This window comes from Lepisosteus platostomus, chromosome 9, assembly GCF_059453375.1.
Source record: "Lepisosteus platostomus isolate fLepPlt1 chromosome 9, fLepPlt1.hap1, whole genome shotgun sequence".
Classification (NCBI taxonomy): domain Eukaryota; kingdom Metazoa; phylum Chordata; class Actinopteri; order Semionotiformes; family Lepisosteidae; genus Lepisosteus; species Lepisosteus platostomus.
This window is the reverse complement of record NC_142619.1, coordinates 46,987,009-47,007,929: the sequence shown is the minus strand read 5'-3', so window position 1 is coordinate 47,007,929 and position 20,921 is coordinate 46,987,009. Positions and strand designations below refer to the sequence as shown.

At 41.5% G+C, this 20,921-nt stretch overlaps 1 protein-coding gene across 2 annotated transcripts; it reads left to right on the top strand.

The window, feature by feature from the left end:
• The first annotated feature begins 294 nt into the window (after positions 1–294).
• On the top strand, positions 295–18,990 carry dhtkd1 (dehydrogenase E1 and transketolase domain containing 1). 2 transcript variants are annotated; one of them, XM_088645304.1, is made up of 18 exons: positions 295–581; positions 911–955; positions 1,803–1,955; positions 2,288–2,499; positions 3,161–3,355; positions 3,635–3,904; positions 4,701–4,872; positions 5,326–5,524; positions 6,940–7,252; positions 7,784–7,868; positions 9,182–9,321; positions 10,767–10,917; positions 11,887–11,993; positions 12,608–12,772; positions 13,603–13,685; positions 14,462–14,631; positions 15,747–15,832; positions 17,269–18,990. In XM_088645304.1, exons 1-18 carry the CDS (start codon positions 401–403, stop codon positions 17,368–17,370), a joined length of 2,829 nt encoding a protein of 942 aa, XP_088501430.1. In that variant the 5' UTR covers positions 295–400; the 3' UTR covers positions 17,371–18,990. The 2 variants fall into 2 exon arrangements, with proteins under 2 accessions (XP_088501430.1, XP_088501431.1); XM_088645305.1 differs by lacking the exon at positions 911–955.
• Positions 18,991–20,921: the final 1,931 nt, after the last annotated feature.

Here is a 20,921-nt window from a genome sequence, read left to right as displayed (position 1 = left end):
ATATGATATAAATGTAACAATGGATGCTCATAGTCCCTGTTGCAGTTAATGTAATGATACGATTGAGTTCCATCGAAACAGTTAAACTAACGTGGAGCTAGGTATCTAACCATTTTATCCCCACTTTAAAATGCTTGGTTTTTAATGTTTTGCTTCCCACAGACGCGTACATTTCATTTACTTATGTAAAACGCTCGAGTTACTGTTGCATGAAAGCGAACAGGTGAACATGCGCTTTGCTTGTCTCGCTGTTTTGCGTGAAACTGAATCCCACGCTGTTCAGCCAATCGGAGCTGGAGGTGTTGCTAAACCCCCTGTTCTGGAGAAAGTATGGCCGACTAATCGTACAGTGTGCAAGCTGAAAAAGTATTCGTTTTCGAATAAGATAAGCGAGTAAAACATGTCAGCATTTATTTTAGTTAGGCCCTTCCATTTAGCAACAAGAACTTATCTGAATTCTGCCCGGCCACTTCTACGTGATTTATATCACACAGAGAGAGGCGTCTACGGATACAAACCAAAGAGGACTGACACAGACCCTAAATTGATTAAGAACGAACATATCTCTGCACATGATCAAGGTCAGTAGCATTATGCCTTTAAGGCATTTAATGTATCTGATTGTATTTAGATTGTATGTGTCACAGGCAACGGACACATTTCGTGTGGGTGTTAAATAATTTACATTACATAAAGCTTATTACAATAATCGAAACATTCATACATTTCATTGCAATCAAACAAGTGAAATGCCACGCACACAGTTTGGAGCTGGTTGTTTGGGTCATTTTACGGTTTGTCTATAAACCTGAATGTTTTTTTTTTTGCTTATGTGCGGTTTATAGAGCTAGAATCAAATATGGGCCTGATCACTCCCCTGAATAAACAGTGTCAAATTGTACGTCCACAGTTCAAGGGGCGTCGAATCCCCTGCTCCCGGGGGACTTGGTTGTCTGTAAGTTTACTTCAGTTGACTTTTAAGAACATTAGAAAGATTACACACGAAAGGAGGCCGTTTGCGAGAACCTGTGAAACCGGTCCACTTACATCACTAACCAGCTGGTTCTGCTTGTTAAACGTTGCGGTAAAATGAAAACGCACAGACACACCGACCCTCCAGGATTATGTTTGGACTCATCGGAATTATTCACGCATTTAAATAATTTATTTAAATATTTATTTATTTAAAATAAGGTAAAGTGTTGTATCACAGCAGGGAAGTGGTCACAACATAAAGTGAACTGGTATCCTTCACCTGGATCGCCCCTTCCACATTATTAATGTCCGCTATCTTCAGTTTATCTTCAGATGCAGTGTTTAAACAAGGCCATTCAATGATCCCATACAATATTTGAGAGATCCAGGTGTCCCAACTTAATTTGCACTCTGGGCTTTTGTAAGCTAGTCTCCCTAATATTCTCCCTGAATTCATCTGGTGAGGTGATTTGTAACCACTGTAGGTGATGTATTGTGTAGTAGGTTAGGACTAAAGTTACTCAAGTAGGTAGCTGTGTCTGCATGTGTAGGTTGCAAATGAACAAGTAAAGGTTGATTCTGAAATGGGAAGAAAAGAAACACAGTGTTTCGGCTGTGGAGCCTTCTTCGGGTATTTCTTTTCTTCTCTTTTCCACATGGAATTAACCTTGCTTGTTCCTTAGGACCATAGTTACACATGTAGGTGTTGCAAGGTAAGAATCATTACTGTAAAGCAGTAATCTTTTGGTTAAGTAAAGAGTGATTATGAGAGTTAAGTGCTTTTCTGAGCTACAGTCAACCTCTTTTTCCTGTGCTTGTCTTTGCAGATCATGGGTTGGCACGGCTGGTCGAGGCATACCGAACTCATGGGCATAAGGCAGCAAAGATTAACCCCTTATTCACTGGGCAGGCAGTGATAGACATGGTGCCTGAAATCAGTTACTTAACTGAGGTGCTTCATGGGCCTTTCAATACAAGCAGTAAGTGATTTTTGTTTTACTTCTTATTTTAAAGAGAAATCTGACTGCATGTAGCTTTTTCTCCCCACTAAAGTTTGTTTCAGGGTACGTCCTTCTTAATGCTTGTCACAAATTCGAGCTTCTGATTTTTTGCTACACTGAAAGTCAAAAGTCTTCCACTTGAGTGCAAAAATGTTCAAGGCCTTTTTGTTTAAACATTATCTTGTTCACATCTCAGTGTGACTGCAGTAGGACCATTTCTACTAAACGGTATCTAAGTATTTCACTAGCTCAACACCACAGAATCACCGTCTATATTTCGGTAACTGTCTGACTTATTGTTTTCAATAAAGCCTTAACTCACTTTGGGAAAGAAGAGGCCTCACTGGAAAATGTCTTGGCATACCTGGGCCATACTTACTGTGGCCACATCAGTATCGAGACCAGCCAGCTGCAAAGCCTGGAGGAGAGAGAGTGGTTTGCCATCAGGTTTGAGGAACTAAAGAAGGAAACTTTCTCCCCTGAAGAGAGGAGACAACTGGCCAAGCTGATGCTGGAATCTCAGGTAAGACAGAGTAGTCCCGCTGCAAATACATCCATCCATTTTCTGACTGCTTTATCCAATTCAGAGTTGCGGGAGAGCTGGAGCCTGTTTTGGCGAACAGGGGGCGCAAGGCAGGAGACACCCTGAACTAGATGCCAGTCCATGACTGGGCACACACACACAGACACAAACACGCATGCACTCACACCAGGAAGCCAATGAACCTGTCAGTATGTCTTTGGACTGTGGGAGTATCCTGAATCAGCCGGAGGAAACCTTCATAAACACGGGGAGAACTCCACACAGAAAGTATCCCAGGTCCAGAACTGAATCCAGGGCCCCAGCGCGGCAAGGCAGCAATGCCAGCCACTGTGCCACTGTGCCACCCTACTGTGAATACAGTATTGCTTCATTTTCAAAGGGCTGTTGGCGCTGATGATTCCTAAGATAAAAGCCTTGCGTTGCTCACAGGAGTCATCCTTAGAGGTTTCTGCACTCCAGCTCCAGATGAGTTTTATTTGCCGAAGGTGTTATATAAAGTTGATGAGGTAGATTTTGGTGACCGGACTTACAGGATAGTCTGAATTGGATCCTTTTTATGTTACCTTACTGGAAAACTCTTCCCCACTGTCATTTACAATGATTTGCATTTGCAGAATGAGGTATCCGTTTTGCCTTGCAGGAATTTGACCACTTCTTGGCCACTAAGTTTGCAACAGTAAAGAGGTATGGGGGGGAAGGAGCAGAGAGCATGATGGGATTCTTCCATGAGCTGTTCCGCAGCGTGTCGTACAGTGGAGTGACGGACGTGATCATGGGCATGCCTCATCGCGGGAGACTCAACCTGCTCACTGGGCTCCTGCAGTTTCCACCGGAGGTCTGGATTCTTAACTACCAGATATTTTTCACAATGCAGAAAACACTCCTTAATCACTCCGTGCTGAGGCTGTCTTTCATGTCTTCAGTCTAATGTTTATAAGTTCATTTTTTTATCATTGTTTTTCTGAAGAAAGGTTTTATGGAAGCACAGCAGTTACTTTTCTGAGAATTATTATTTATATTAGTAGATAACACTGTAGATATTTTTCTTTCTTTTGGTGGCTTTGAAGATTTGAAAATTGTTGGCATAATTTATCCCCTTCCCCTCTTTTTCCAGCTTATGTTTCGTAAGATGAGGGGTCTCAGCGAGTTTCCCGAGAACTCCCCATCCATTGGAGACGTGTTGTCCCACCTAACCTCCTCCGTAGATCTGGATTTTGGTTCGGGACACCCTCTCCATGTCACTATGCTGCCCAACCCCTCGCACCTGGAGGCTATCAACCCTGTCACAGTGGGCAAGACCAGAGGAAGACAGCAGTCCAAGAAGGATGGGGACTACTCTCCAGACAGCAGCGGTCAGCCTGGGGACAAAGTCATCTGTCTGCAGGTAAGATGGCCACTGGTGCTGACCCCATTGTCTTGGAGAACCATTCACCAAGAGCCATGGTTACATCATTTACATCTTCTAGACCACGTGGGGAAGCAATATAAAAGCTAAACAAAATGCTAAGACTCGATGGTGAAGAACAACATTTAGATGAATGGCTGTCATGTTAATTTTGTTGAATGCAGTGGTAAGACCAAATTTCAATTATTGTGTGCATTACTGTTAACCACAGTACAAAAATGACAGTGCTCTAGAAGCAGTCCAGAGAAGACCCCATACATTGCCAGGCTTAAAGAGCCTGTCAGCACTCACGGGCTAAAATTGATTAACCTTTTTAGTCTTGAATAGAGAAAGCTATGAGCGGGTCTGATCCAAGTATTCAGAATCCTCAAAGGCCTTAACAAGGTTAAACGTTTTCAGATTTAACAGTGGAACATGAACCAGGGTCAAAAGCGGAAGCTAGATGGAAGTGTGTTTAAAACCAAGAACAGGCACATCTTTACATAAAGGGTTGTGGGACATACCCAGCCCTCCAGTAGCTCTGAAACGTCACCCGATTCTTCTGCTAATGCTCCAAAAAACACAAAAAAACAGGTGTTTGTCTTTCTTGCATAGAGCTTAACCAAATTTAGAATGACCCCTTTCATAGATTAAACGCTACAGAGTAATGCATGTCAGGACAGGCAGTGTACAAGGGTGCTTATGAGAAATGTATCCATTTTACTGTCTTTGAAGTTTAGAAGAAGCAAGTGAAATGGCCCTGCCACCTCATGAAAGGTCTGTCTTTGGGTCCCAGGTTCACGGGGACGCGTCCTTCTCGGGCCAAGGAATCGTTGCCGAGACGTTCACCATTTCGAACCTCCCTCACTTCCGGGTGGGGGGCAGCATTCACCTGATCGTGAATAACCAAGTGGGCTACACCACTCCCGCCGAAAGGGGCAGATCCTCACTGTACTGCAGCGATATCGGTAGGCCAGCGTCGTCTGTGCATCGGAAAACACGTCTTTGTGACGCAAACTTTGTTAAGCTCGACAAACTCTGGCCTCTGTGAAGCTAGCAACTGGAAAATGAACATTATTATTATTTTTATTACTGATAACTTTATTTTATTAGTGCCTTTACCGATGGCTTCCCAATGTGCCATGCAGTAAGGAAAAGTACACAATAAGCAGAAACGACAGGATTACACAATTACAATATATAGTAGTTGGATATTTTTTAATTCACATGGAAGAATTTGTGGAATTTCAGAAATAATGTAAAAATGAAAATTAAAATGATTTTCAGTATCTTATCTCACCGATTGTATGCCACGCGCGTGACGCGGTGCCGCACGCCCAGTGAATCGGTATTGGTGTTATCGCGGTCTTGACCGTGCTCTGCGGTCTGGCGCGGGGATTCCTCCCGCTTCCTCTCCGCAGGCAAGATGGTGGGCTGTGCCGTGATCCACGTCAACGGGGACGACGCGGAGGAGGTGCTGCGGGCCACCCGGCTGGCCGTGGAGTACCAGCGGCACTTCCGCAGGGACGTGATTGTCGACCTGCTGTGCTACCGGCAGTGGGGACACAACGAGCTGGACGAGCCTTTCTTCACGAACCCCGCCATGTACAAGATTATCAGGTGCGCTCCTGCCTGTTGAAGGAAGCCCTCAGGCCCTCAGTACGCTGGTTTTGAAGTCTAAATATATTTAGATTACGTCAAGGGGAGCCGCAGTCCAAATTTCTCACACCGGCTATTAAATCTCGGGGACAAAATAAATTCATTGATGGACCAGGAAAAATGTACACATTTCGAATTAAGCACAAAATCATGAACTTTGAGAAACTACTATAAGTTGCCATTTTGTTGCGAACCCCTTGTCTTGCCATGGGCGAGAGAGCAAGAGTTCGCAGGAATTGTGACGTGATGCGGCCCTTCCTGCTCACTAGTCACTGTAATGACTAATGTAATCCTAAATTCCCCTTTCAGAATAGGATGTAATGTGATGTATAAGGAAATAGGTACAGGTTCTACAGCAGATATTTCACTGCAGAAAGTTTCTTGCATGCAGAGTTAACAGTCGAGAGCATTATTTCTATTGGATTGAAAGCAGTGGATTCACGAGCCTGCTTGTTTACAGTGTAAAGAGTACAGAGTTGCTTTGCCTTACCGGATGTTTGTTGCCTCATTCTGAATCTCAGAACATGGCTCTGCGAATACCTGGAAATGTAATCTATTTTGGATGTTAATTGGAGGATTTACAAGTTACTGTTTACATTTTACTTCTATTGTGGTTTGAAATGCACTCATCAATGCTGATTCTTACTAATCCCGAAATATTAAATAGTGTTGCAGTTACCCTTTAAATATATATATATAACTTTGGATTGTATTTGTGTTATCCCCATCTGTATTTGTAGTCTTTCCAACATATTTGTCTTTCACTTGATGTGGAATGTTAGTCAGTAACATTTTCCCAATGCAGTTATTTCAGTGTTTTCAGGAACACTTTAGGTTTACATGGGATTTGAAAATAACTCCTCATCCATCCGTTTTTCGAACTGCTTCATCCAATTTGGGGTTGCAGTGCAGCTGGAGCCTATCCTGACCAGTATGGGGCACAAGGCTGGTACGCAGACACACACATTCACGTCAGTTTGCCCAGAAGCCAATTAACCTCCAGCATGTGTTTGGACTATGGGAGGAAACAAGAGCACCTGGATGAAACCCACATGAATATGTGGAGAACATACAAATTTCACACAGATAGCACCTCAGGAATGGAATCCAGGGTTCCTGCGCTGTGAGGCAGCAATGCTAACCACAGCACCAGGGAGACGGCCTTAATAACACCTGTTCAGTATAACTTGTCAGTACATGAGATATTTAAAAAAACATCAAATAAGACTTACGTATGGAGACGTTATCCTTTAGACATCAGAAAACATTGACTGTGGAAGAATTATCTTATCTCAGAAATGTGATTTTAAGTTTGAAGAGTGTAACCTGACGAGTGATGAAAAGTCTTTGTCGTTTTGTTCCCTTTCGCCCCACAGATCCAGAAAGAGTATTCCCGACTCCTATTCGGACCTGCTGATCGCAGAAGGGCTCATGACCGAGCAGGAGAGGGCTGAGATTAAGAGTGCCCACTACTCCCAGCTGAATGAGCGCTTGGCTAACATGACGCTCTACAGCCCACCCCCCACCAACTTGCAGGGGCACTGGCAAGACCTGGTGGAGCCCCAGGCCAAGATCAGCACCTGGGACACAGGCGTCCCTACAGAGCTGCTTCAGTTTGTGGGAGCCAAGTCTGTGAGCATCCCTGAGGAGATCCAGCTGCACAGCCACCTTAACAAGACACATGTTCAGGTACTGTGGGCCCCCCTTCATGCTCGTAGTGCATAGCCTCTCATACAGCAATGCTGTTCTGACAGTAGCTCAGTAGTATATCAATACCACTTTACTTGCATTGTTAAGCGCCTTGGGGCAACCTTGTTGTGAAAGGCACTATCTAAAAATTAATTGAATAAAACTGATACAGACATAGTATCATAGTATATTAAAAAACAGCAGGACAGAATACGGATCAAGGCCAGTTCATTAATTGGTGTCATATAAGATATAAAATAGTGTAAGGTTTATGCCACAGGTTATTTAGATTATTTTAATTTCATTTTATTAAATCTTTTTTTGTTTCTACCCCTCTATATCCAGTAGATACATTTTAAAAATAAGACAAAGTAACTGTAAATTCTGTGGAAATTAAAGCTAAAAGTGACCGTGGAAGGTTTTGTGACACTTTGTTCACATATATATCTTTGCATTAAAAAAGAAATTCCAGTGACGGAACAAAAAAACATTTTCAATCTCAGTGTTAACTTCTGATGTTCACAATTTCAGGCCAGACTTCAGAAACTAGAGGAGGGCATGAAACTTGATTGGTCTACAGCTGAGGCCTTGGCGTTCGGTTCCCTTCTGTGTCAAGGTATGAGTAAAATATGAAGACTGTTATACACCGTTAAAATGTAAACAGCTTTAACACTGTACAAGCACATATGAGCATTGTGTTTTTATCATGTGCTAATATTACTAAGACATTTTGTTTTCCAGTAATACAGATTTTCCCCTGCATAATAAAAGTGTGTCCTAGAATACAAAAAATACAAAATGCCAGATTCAGGGGAAGTATTTTATTCACAAAATTAAGTTGGGTTATTTAATTTTCAGTGATTTGACATCTAGTATAGTCTCGTGAATCTAAAGAGAATCTTCCACGTTAACTATCCAGTTTAGATAAACTCTTCACATACAGAATATGTTTTCTTCATTCATGAGGAAATTAAAATTATTCAAAATAATGGACATTGGTGTCTTTGGCTTACCTAACTTATATTTATATAAATATGTCCTACAATTTAAAAATGCATCAGATTCAGCAGAATATTGTAGATTACGGGCAGAGGCTTTAGAAAGTTAATTCAGGAACGTCTGCTATTGTAACTGTTGTGTACCTCTGACCTGCCCCTGCTGGGATTCGATCCGGACACACAGAGTCACTCCCTTGACAGCAGAGATAACAAGGTGGCAACACCACCTTTGGAACTCGCTCACCGCACTGACCCCTGTTGAACGGCAACGCAAAAAATATTCACCCTGTAAAAGGTGTGGCATTACGCGGGGGCGTGCCCAGCGTGGAGGCGGAGCCCTGGTAGAGGGGGGACGCCTCGCCTTTGTAGTCCCAGCTGTCCCGGCTTCTAGATGATGAGCCACAGCTGGGAAGGACCTGTAAAGGCACACTGGACACTCCCTGATGGGAGGAGCAGGGCCACCCCGGAAGGGGGAGTTTACACAGATAGTCCCGGAGGGGGGTTGCACCCGCGTAAGGCATTCCTTTTCTTTTTCTTTTTGCCTGTCCCATTACGTATTCTCACCGGGGCAGGTACACACACACAGACACCTTTTTCACGTGCCAAGTTTTGTTTTGGCCTTACACACCCCGCGCTACCGGCCTGGACCCCGTTAAATAGGGTAAGCCCAGCCTGGAGGCCACGAGGCACAGCGATACACTTTCTTTTTGCTTTGTGTTTATTTGTCACCCTTTTTGTGTTATTTTTGGTCCCTGCTAACCTTACCCGGGGCGTTGACTTTTTAACCGGTGCCGTCCGCACCGCCTCCCACTCTGCACTGTCACAAAGGCTTTTGTTCAAGTATCGCTTTGTTTGCTCATTCCTTTATGCACCGTCTCCTCTTGTCAGTGGAACAGTGAACAGCATTTTCAAGTGTCATTGTCCCTTGAAGGCTTCAATATCCGCATCAGCGGGCAGGATGTCGGACGCGGCACTTTCAGTCAGCGCCATGCCATGGTTGTGTGCCAGGAGTCCAATGACATGTACATCCCTCTGAATCACATCATGCCAGAGCAGAGTGGATTCTTAGAGGTAAATTCCAATTCTTCTAACGTGAGGTTTTAACATTTTTGACAGATTCCGTAAAGCGTACACATTTCCCTTAGCCCAGCATTTGTAACTCATTAAAGGTACCCAAGGCACCTCTCTCTGGTGCCTAGGTAAAGTGGAGTATACAGAATTCCACTTCTTCAGAAGTGCTGGGACTGCAGAGTCTAAACTAGGGTTTCCACTCTGAACTAGGAAAATTATTGTTTTGCAGGAATTTAATTAAGACTTAAATTAAGGCAATTATGTTTTACCATCATGGGTCAATTGAACAAATGCATAGTTTTGAGCCTTCTTATTTTGAAAGAGCAGAAGTATTGGGACAGTTGTGTAGGGGTTTTGTGTATTTCCTGGCACAACATTTAGTTGTAACAGTGACTTACGTAGTTGATGGGCAGGTATCTCCTGTGGCTCAGGTGTGGGTTGTTGAGTAATTAAGAACACAAGAAGGTTATGAACAAGAGGAGGCCACCTGAACCATCTAGCCCATTTTGTAGTTGATAATTAATTGATCCACCTGTCTCATCCAGCAGTTTCAGAAAAGAAACAGGGTATTGGCTTCATCAACAGAACTGGGTAGCTTGTTCCAGACTCACACAAACCTTTGTGTAGAGAAGTAGCTTGAGACCAAAATGAAAACCAAAGTACTTACTCAGAAGGCAGGGAATTTTGAAGAAAAACACATTGAAAACTGTAGCACAGGAGATGGGGGGGAAACAAAATTAACAATTACTGATCAAGGCAGAGTTGGCCAGCAAAGGCAGAGCTGGGCCAAGATATATTTACCAAAGTGATGGGTAGGTGATGAAGGAACCTGTGCCTGTTAGAAATGAACAATTAGGCCCTCAGGAACTGTTTCACTGTTCTGAACACTCACAGCTGGCTGGGGTTTCTTCAGGGTCTCTGGTGTGGAGGTGTTACTCATGTATCCTAAGCATGATTTAGCAGCATGATTTAGCAGCATGAAAGGGAACAGGGGTCTTAGCCGATTATGGTCTTGGTTAATTGCCCAGGGATGACCTATCTGCCTAACTTTCTGACCTTTTTTACACCTTATGGTAAGAAACTGCTACTCACCAATCATAAATGTATGTTTTTGTATGAAAATGTTGCTCATCTTCAAGAATAAAAGCCTGTTCCTGTTTTTAGAAAAGTGAGTGAGAGACAAGATGAATCAGTTATCTATGTCTGTCCTCCTTTCTTTATTTTAACAAAGACAATATCCAGTTTGATTTACCAGAACCGTGTGGTTAACTGAGAAGAGTCTATAAGTTAAAAAGTGGAGAAAGAAAGTAACTGCAAATGCTTCTAAGAGCAGCAGCTCATTTGTGAAGCCTGTTGATGGTCATTTCATGGCTTGGTCATGCATGTCTGCCACCAGAACTACAGCTGTTGCTAACGTCTGCGCTTGATATGCTCTTTCTTGTTAGGTTTGTAACAGTGCTCTGTCGGAAGAAGCTGTGCTCGGGTTTGAGTATGGAATGAGTATTGAAAGCCCGAAGCTTTTGCCAATATGGGAAGCCCAATTTGGAGACTTCTTTAATGGAGCTCAGATCATATTTGACACGTTCATCTCTGGAGGTGAGAAAAGCTGTAGGTCCAACACAAAAAATCATGCGAGAGAGCATGAGTGTCAATCCTGATACACACATTACACACCTGTTGTGTGCTCATGAAGTCAGATCATCATCTAATCTTGAATACATACATATCTAACACATTGGACATTTTACCACACTAGCCATGCCCCATAACCAAAATAATAAAGTAAATCCGTAAATCAACAAATGATGATCAACCATTACAAATCTAGTCTCTTGTGAGACTCCCAATCAGTAATTTTCAATATCTGTTAGTCTGTTAATTGCTACAGGTATAATTGCTCACCTGAGAATGTCTTTTTCACATTTAAATTTGTGTGGTGTTTTAGTCTTCTCTGATCCAATTAGTAAATCTGTGGTCAAACTGCCAGATTTTAATGAGGAATTGGAAGAATCAGTTTTGAATCGCAGTAAAACAATAATCATTCTTGTTCCCATGCATCCTTCCATCGTGTAATGTGTCCATCTGCAAGCAAAATATTTGAAGAGTTATGTCATTAATGTTTTTGTTCTTCCGGTTTGCTTTTGGCTTAAGAACCGTGATTTGATTCAAGATGGCGATGGAGATGAGAGTACCCAGTAGATATACATAGAAGTACCCAAAAATGAAATAGGCATTCCAACATCCTTGTCATTCATACTAGTGTCTTGATCACAAATTCAAATTTCAACACTGTAAATCAAAAATAAGTTTTGAATTTGTGGTTTCAATACTTTTGGCATGCAGTCCAAATTTGTGAAAGGGGGATAATATGCTGCTTTTAGCGTTATTCTTTTCCTCTTATTTTTTTATACTATTTTCTCTCCGTTTAAAACTCCTTATGAGATTAAACTGGCGGCTGCTAAGGTCCCCAGCCCTCCCTGTCCAGTACAACTGAGACTTCCATGAATGATGGTACATATGCAGTGTGACAGTGAAAAGTAATCGATACTGGGTGTGCCTTTTCAGGTGAGGCTAAATGGCTCCTTCAGAGTGGTATGGTCATCCTCCTGCCTCATGGCTATGATGGTGCTGGCCCGGAGCACTCCTCCTGTCGCATCGAGAGGTTTCTGCAGGTGACTCGTCAACCTCCTGTAACGATAAGAGTGGCAGTAATTGATTACTGTATTTACCCGTAGATCTACAAGTGTTGCTGAAATGAATTGCTATTGATATTTATAATGTAGTGCAATTTGGCATGACTACAGCACATGAATGCAAGGGATACAATTATCACATGTAATGAATATTTTTATTAAATTGGGTAAAAGAAGATTTTCCTTATGAAGAGAAAGGGTATTCGGTGACAGGATTTGGTACTTCATTAAGAACATTTTCATACACTTTTCAGAATTTAACTTGTTTTCATCTGCAGGATGATAAGAAACTGCTAAAGCTTTAATGTGGTGTTTAAGAAAATGTTTCCACAATTTGTGCTTTGTATAATTTGTTGCTTTACATTGACAAAAATCAGAACAGTGATCTTATTCACGTAAGCTTATCTTCTGTCGGTGATGAGCTTTAGTAACTCAATATTGTGGCGCTAATCTGTCCTTTGAGGTAAAGGATTTATATCAGGTAAAGGTTGTGGTGATGAAATTTGAAACCATTGAAAAAAACTTAATGAATATTGTTTGAGGGTGTTGTCAGCGGCGATTAGTTTGACCCTAGTTTTTCCTTCCCTTGTCAGCTGTGCGACAGTAAGGAGGAAGGTGTAGATGGGGACAACGTCAACATGTCTGTGGTCAATCCCACCACCCCAGCACAGTATTTCCACCTCCTGCGTCGGCAGATGATTAGAAATTTCCGAAAGCCCCTCATTGTAGCTTCGCCAAAGATGCTGCTCCGATTCTCGGTGAGAACCAGGGCGCTTCACCAAGAAGAGCCTGAAACGTCTTAAAACGCTGACCGTTTCCCCCTTTGGTCTTCCAGTAGTAAAGGCTTGATCTTCTGCACTAAGCACAATGCTGAGCTCTTCCAGGGAGGAGGAAACTCACTGATGCTTAGCCTTAAAGGGGTTTCTCACATCAAAGGCCTCAGTTGTATTGTCAGATTAAAGACTAAAAAAATAAAATAAAACTCACATCAAAGGCCTCAGTTGTATTGTCAGATTAAAGACTTTAAAAAAATAAAATAAAAGTAAAGATAATGTATAACTAAGAGTAGATTATTCCAGACGAAATTGTGATTTTTCCAACACTGTGGATTGCATATTAAATCCTACAAACTGGAGATGGTTTGAAATGGCTAAGACTATGCTGTAGGCTCTAGCTCTAAGCTGCTTGTAGTGGTAAAACTGTTATTATTTCTGTGTTTAGAAGAACACCCTTATTTTTAATCAGTGTCAGCACATGGCTATATGTAGGACAGTGCAGTTTCAGTAGGAGCTCTCCATCGTGTAGTTGCCAGGTTTCATTATACAATGACAGGCTGAGGTGTAGGTCAGGTAAGTGTTGCTTTTGCAGAGGAAATTCATCTTGCGTAGCTACTAGTCTTTACAATGTGGGATATAGAAAGAAAAAGGTAATTTGAAATCTTAAATATTATTAGAGATTTAAAAAAATCAAAGCTCTATTTCTGCTTTTGAAAGGGTTGGTACAGTAGTTGTTAATGATGTAGAATTGTGGTACAGTATATAAATTCTGTCTTGGGGATATTGATTGTGCACTTTACTTGTCTTTCCAGGGTGCTATGTCACGCTTGGCAGAAATGGCCTCAGGAACAACATTCAGACCTGTTTTTGGTGATCCTTCTGTGAATCCCAGCAAGTAAAGAATCTTGTTTAAACGTCCTAGGGTTCAGTGTCAAAGTACTGAAATAATTATTTGTGAACCTCTGAAATAATACCTTCCCAACTGATCTGAAAAACGTGAACTCAAAGCTATTGTTAAACATAATTACTTGAAACGACGGTACTATTAAATAATGTTTAGCTATTTCTAAGATTCTTCATGAGTAGCTTTGTCTGATAATTAGTAAAATTAGTTTGTTTTTGGAATCGTGGCTTTCCTGGTTTTCTCTGTGCTTTTAACGGTGTTGCACAGAAGTGTGACTTTTTATTTTGAAGTCAGAAATGTATCTGAGTATATGCTGTTGTAATAGGTGGCACAGAGGTGCCATGTTTAGCGTTGCTGCTCACAGCGCTGGGCCCTGGGTTCAATTCCAGACCTGCGGTGTATCTGCCTGAGTTTGTATGTTCTCCCTGTGTTCGTGTGGATTTTCCAGTTTTCCCCCCACAGTCCAAAGACATGCTGGGAGACTAATTGGCTTCTGAAAAAACTGGCCCTGGTTTGAGTGTGTGTTTATTTGGGTCTGTGTGTGCCCTTCAATGGACTGATATCCCATCCAGGATTTATCCCGTCTTGTGCCTGTTGCTTGCCGGGATAGGCTTCGGCTCCCTCAAACCTCGGAATTGAATGAGGTGATTAGGAAATGGATGGGGTGGCAGTATAAATGTTGAGTTTTTCCACTGTTGTTGTGGCTGATTGAAGCCAACATGGCTGCAGCTGCATTATCTGAAAGTCCCCTGCCTTCCCTGTCGCAGTGTGAGGCGCGTGGTGCTGTGCAGTGGAAAACACTATTACGCCCTGCTGAAACAGAGAGAGGCGTCCGGGGAGGCCCAGCAGAACACGGCCCTGATCCGGCTGGAGGAGCTGTGCCCTTTCCCTCTGGAGGCTCTGCAGCAGGAGCTCAGCAAGTACCGCCAAGTCAAAGGTCAGCCCGCCACACTCGGACAGCCCATTGGGTCCCCCAGCTGTGCAGAACAAATTTAAACTTGTGTGCTCAATGCGACGTATTTTTATTTCGGTTAAATCCAGCTCCCCAATACCCGCTGTCAGGCCTTAATTCCCAAAGAACTGGATTGTAAAAGTTGTTTTAACACTTTATTTCAGAGACTTCTGGAGATACTCAGTCCTTAAAATAGCGAGCCACTGTCCTCTCTGAGTAAACAAAGAAAATCTCTCCACCTAAATTCTTTGGCTGGCCAGACCTAAGATATGATAAGATATAATCACTGGTCATTCCATACTGAAAATTACCAAAATATGTTCTTCTTGTGTGCTAAAATACCAACTCTTAAGGTGCTTGTTACTACATCAGATGGTGGAAAAGACTGATGATGAGGTAAAAACAAGGGTACTGACCTGTTTCGGTGTATTTTTCCCAGGTTCTGTGTATTTTCCCATCATTCTCACCCTGCCCACAGGGCAAAACTATCAGGCACCATTGCTTTTATTCCAAAAAAGAGCTGAAAAGTGTACTCATACCATGATACTACAGTACTGTCCTCATAACAGTCAGCTGCTGCCCTATCTGAATAGACAAAAGCTCTCCATTTACATTTTTATGTAGCTTATCGTGTCCCTGGTTTGGCCAGCCAGTCACCTGTTGGTCTCTGTAGAGAATATTTCCAAAACATATTGTTCTTGTGTGCTAAAATATCAACTCTGAAGGCCACTGCCAAAAACATTACTACATCACATGGGTGGTTTAGAAGTTTCACTACTTGAGCTTTGGCAGTGTTAAAGAAATACCAAGAAACAGAAAATAAAGAAATGGCAATAGATCTGGGTTTTACAAGCAAGATATCTTTGCTGTAGCGATCACAGAAAGTAATTCAATTTAACACTACATTCATTCTTAAGATGGTTAATATACAGAAAATTCTCACTACTCTGCATTACCTTTTGATTTATGGGATATATGATGTTTTCTTATAGGTTTCTAATAAAACAAGAAATTAAATACATCAGTTTTTTGCAGTTACTTTCTTTGATTTTAAATATACTCACTTTGTTCCTGGTATTATTCTTCTGGTTTTCTTGCAGATTTTATCTGGAGTCAAGAAGAGCCTCAGAATATGGGACCTTGGTCTTTTGTAGCACCCAGATTTGAAAAGCAGTTAGCCTGTAAGGTAAATGACTTTACGTTTAGTTAAATTTATGCTCATTCATTTATGCGTTTAAAATGATATGTTAAAGAAGTTCCAAATGCTTTAAATTGAATTTGGGGACCAATTTCAAGCATCTGCTTGTACAGGTCACAGCATCCACGGTTTCCTGAAAAAAGCTTTTAAGGTGCTCTACACATCCAGATGTAAAAAAAGATCAGTTGTATCCCATTTCTGCATATCATTTTTTAACAAGGTTAATTTGTTGGATTTATTTATATTTAATATGCAGGTAGATTGTTTCTAATATAGCTGGTTGTAAAAACATTTAATAAGTTAAGAACACAAGGATGTCCATAAATGAGATGAGGCCCTTTTTGCCCATCCAGATTGTTTGTTTACTAGTAGCTAATTGATCCAAGGATCTCATCCAGCTGGCCCTTAAACGAACCTGGGATGTTGTCTTACACACTGTGACTGGGTAGCTTGTTCCAGACTCCCACAATCCTTTGTGCAAAGACCTGCCTCCTGTCCCTGGTTTTAAGCATGCTTCACAGCTTCCGCGTGTGTCCTCTGGTTTGTGCTTCTCTTTTGATTCTGAAATAGCCCATTGGTTTTGCCTTTCAGGGTATTAAATACTTTAGAAATTAGATCATCCCACTGATTGTTGACTTTATGGTCATTTCAGGGTCGGTGCTTTCACAAACGGTAATGTACAGAGGAATGGTCTATGAATCTGAAGTCTTCTGCGGTTGAAATGAAATCAGTGCAGTCATCAGATTCCATGTGTTGATGAAAGAATTTGCAATATTATTAGAGCTGCCTTTCACTGAATGTTATTTTCAGCAGTGAAGCACTCCGAGAAGTTCAAGAAAGTTTCCTTCTTGAGCAAAGGATTATCAGGTTTAATATATGAAGGTCTTAAATAATGGTGGAGTGTTTTCTAGAAATCACCGGTCACTCTAGACTCTAATCAGCTCCAATCCAACTTCAAAAGCGGACTGACTTCTGCTCATTATTGCAAGACTTAATTTTTGTTTTGCACAGATTCCACAATATTATTTTCCACAGTAAGCTGATTCGTTGTGTACGGTGTTCTGTCAGTTTAAGTACCATAGAATCTTATGACTTAAAATGACACAAGTTCCCCACTGTGCTTTGTGAAGTTTCTCTTCGTGAGTGTTTACCAACAAACCAGTGGTGCAGAATAAACAGTGAAACACAATCCGAAGGATACCATTACAGACTACATCCGTGCATTAAACACCAAGCACAGGAGGCAGTTCCTTACAGAAGAGGTTGTGGGAGTATCGAACATGCTTACCTAGATATGTTATTGAAGCTGGCATCTTGGCTTTTTTTCCCTGAGAAAAGGCTGGATCGGTTAGCTACTGACAACCAGATGAGTTGTTCCCGCTTGTACCCTGTCTTATGCTGCGATGCCGTGTGTCGCTCTGCAGCTGCGGCTGGTCAGCAGGCCTCCTCTGCCTGCTCCGGCTGTGGGGATCGGGACGCTGCACCATCAGCAGCAGGAGGCCATTCTCACCAGCTCCTTCGCCTGAGGGACAGCTGGAGCGCGCCGAGCCTGCTCCTAGAGACGAGGGTTGACGGAACGGAAACGGAATCTGTTTTTCTGTCTTTTTTTTTTAAATCAACCATTTGAAGTGTAGGTGGTGAATGAAACGCATACAGTAGGAGTACCGGGGGGGTTGTCTTCAGTCGCTAACAATAAAGGGTGCAGGTAACTGGTCTCCAGGTTGCGTGGGACCAGCAGTGAAAAGTGCTCAAGGAAATGGTTAAAGGTTCAGCTGAAGAAAGACCATGGTCTTTCCTCCTGCCCTGTTTAAATAAAAACTCCTTTTCCCTTTCGTTGTGTTCATTGGAGAAAGACAGTCGCAACTTTCCCCCGTTGTTATAGCAGGAGCTTCAGCCAATGAAGAAATACTGAAAAAATAACAGTAATCTGTTACATTACATTAATCAAAATGTTTATTCAAAATGCTGCCTATATCACATGCTTCTCCCATCTTCTTTAATTTGCAGAAAACAATTATTGTGCATTAAAGAATGGATCTTTTATTAACATCCCAACAACCAAATACAACTTTTTTTGTTTTATATACCTAACTCTTTAGAAATGGGGTTTGTTAATGTAGCCCAGTAAGGTTTCCATGGCACGTAAGTTGCTGTTACGATGGTACAGAAATCTATATCCAAATTGTACATAATCAAGCTGTGCATCATTGATGACTAAGAAAACTACATGCCAGTAGGCTGTGTGTTTCCTCTGGTGTAATATATTTAAATGGAAGCTGAATGAATTGTGTTTTCACCTTGTGTTGGTATGAATGTGGCTGGCGGTTGTGACTCGCCTCACTGGACCTTCCGTACTAGATACGTTTTCTCAAAAAAACCTGGATCCTAAGTATGGTTTTGGAGGAAACAACCATGCAGACCAAAGGCTTTGAGCACCTAGTTACTGTAGTTCCCATTGCATTTCAAGGAGTTCATTGCATTGTAGCAGGCTATTGGTGGCAAATCAAATTAAGAAAACAGCACTTTTAACTGTGATTACAGGTAATGTAATACCTGTGCACATGTTTGACCCACACAATATTTGAGAAAATTTGTTGATTTTACCTTTGCAAGCATCTGTTGTTAATTGCTGGCTATGATCTGGGTTAAATGACTGATCACACTTTTTTACTAGTTGCTTGATGCAGGGAAATGGCTAAGGGAAAATCTTCATCCTTTTTGATGTATAGTAAAATCTGGATGTTTACATTTCAGTGCATCTGAAAGTATTTGTATTAATAGCAAATGTCTTTTTTTTCCTAAAAAAATCATTTTCAAAGATTTGTGAATTCAATCTTATTATATTGAAGACTATAAAGCTTTTGCATTTGATTTCTTTTTTAGAAAAAGCAGATAATCTACCACTTACTTAAGACATCAAAAATGGACATTAAAGTTGTACACAGGGTACTTTGTTGGTTTATTATCTTAAAAACCACTCTTTCATGGATATCAAGAAAAGTCAAGACGTTTTGGAAGACTGAAGAGCTTTTAGAATATCAAGCAGTATGTCATAACGCTGTTCTGTGTTTTAGTTTACATTCTGCGTTGTGTGCATTTTAATTTGTTCTGGAGGGGAAAGCACAATAAACTTCATACAGATTTGACAGACTGTGTTGCAGATTTTGTGTCATCACCAAAATGGTATGTTTGTAACATTAAAGTGTCGGTTGCTTTAATATTTGAAAAATCATTTCTATACATATTTTTCAACATTTTTCATGAGACAGCGTCAAGTGAATCTTATTGACAGGTTATACCAAAAATGGGAGACGGTATAGCACTGGTATTTCTAAAATCAGCTGGTTTGAAAGTATGAACAACAGCCTTGTACATTTACATTTTATTGAGCTAATTAAAAACATTAGTTCTTCGTGTTTACTGTTTCCATGAATGTATGAAGTTAAGATAAAGCCTAATTATGATTATTCAAATAGTTAAGCACAAGACAGCAATTTCATACTCAAAGAAGTCTGTTCATTAAAAAACTGCATTTGCAAAGTCAAAACTCAGTGTGAATGAATGTTAATGGATAAAATTAAAATGATGACAACTAAGTTTGGACTACAGTATTTATTTAATGTATAAGCCACCACCGTTCCTGCTTAAATGTCCAGAAGAAGTGCAGAAAACAGGAATAAATATTTTGTGCTGCATTCGCAAATTCAAAAATATACTTTCCTCTTGTGCAAAATACATGAAATCATGAATCTATCCACTCATTTTTTAACAGCTTCATCTCATTCAGGGTGATAGGGGGAGTTGTGGCCTGTCTCAGCAACAAATGGGCATAACCCGGGATACACTTAATGGGACGCCAGTACATTGCAAGCGGATGTGCAGACAGACACATATTCGCACCAGGGCCTTTTCTCCCAGAAACCAATTAACCTACATTACCAGTACGAGTTTGGACTGTGTGTGGAAACTGGAGCACATGGAACAAACCCCATGCGGACTCTTGGAGGCCTCCATACAGATGACACCCCAGGTGTGGAATTGAACCCAGGACCCCAGCAGAATGCAGCAATGATGCTAACCACTGTGTCACAGCTTTTCAAATACACAAATCGCCAGTTGTTCGGCTATTGTGGTGTTTGTTTCCAAACTGTGAAGATGGACAAAACACTTTGTTCACAATGCATACAGTGGAACACAATGCCAAAAGAGGTTAACAAGTTACACACAGGGCAACAGTTGTACAAAGGCTGTAAAAGATGTTCTAGTCCTTGAAATGCCTCAATCAGTTGCTTAGATGGAAAAGAACAGAACTGAATTAATAAAAATTATAATTGAACCAGATATATCAAATGAGGACATATAAAGCAAATATATATAGTGAAGCAACAAATGATATGAAGTTCAAGATCAGCGAGACCGGAAAAGGTTGAGATCCTTGGGTAGAAGTAATCTGTAAAAGTAGTTTGTAGGAAAACATCTGAAGACAAAGGGAATCAATGAGTGCAGTCAGGAGTGTAAAGATTTTCTGCTGTGGTCAGAGGAGTAAACAAATGCAGTAATTGCAGACACAGTGACTGACATATTTATAAAAACTAAATAAGAAGATGCCTTTATGATTTGAGACCAAACACTAAGGTCGTTTGTGTTTCTCCCATGGTGTGGGCCTGCTTATGACTTTTAGGGATTGTAATTATAAGAACATGCAGAAGGTATCCAGCAGCCATGTCACCCTGCAACTCACAACTGGCAACCCACTGAAGCTAAGCAGGTGTGAGCCTGGTCAGTACCTGGATGGGAGACCTCCTGGGAAAAACTAAGGTTGCTGCTGGAAGAGGTGTTAGTGGGGCCAGCAGGGGGTGCTCACCCTGTGGTCCATGTGGGTCCTAATGCCCCAGTATAGTGATGGGGACACTATACTGTAAACAGGCGCTGTCCTTTGGATGAGACGTAAAACCGAGGTCCTGACTCTCTGTGGTCATTAAAAATCCCAGGGCGCTTCTCGAAAAGAGTAGGGGTGTAACCCCGGTGTCCTGGCCAAATTTCCAATTGGCCCTTACCAATCATGGCCTCCTAATAA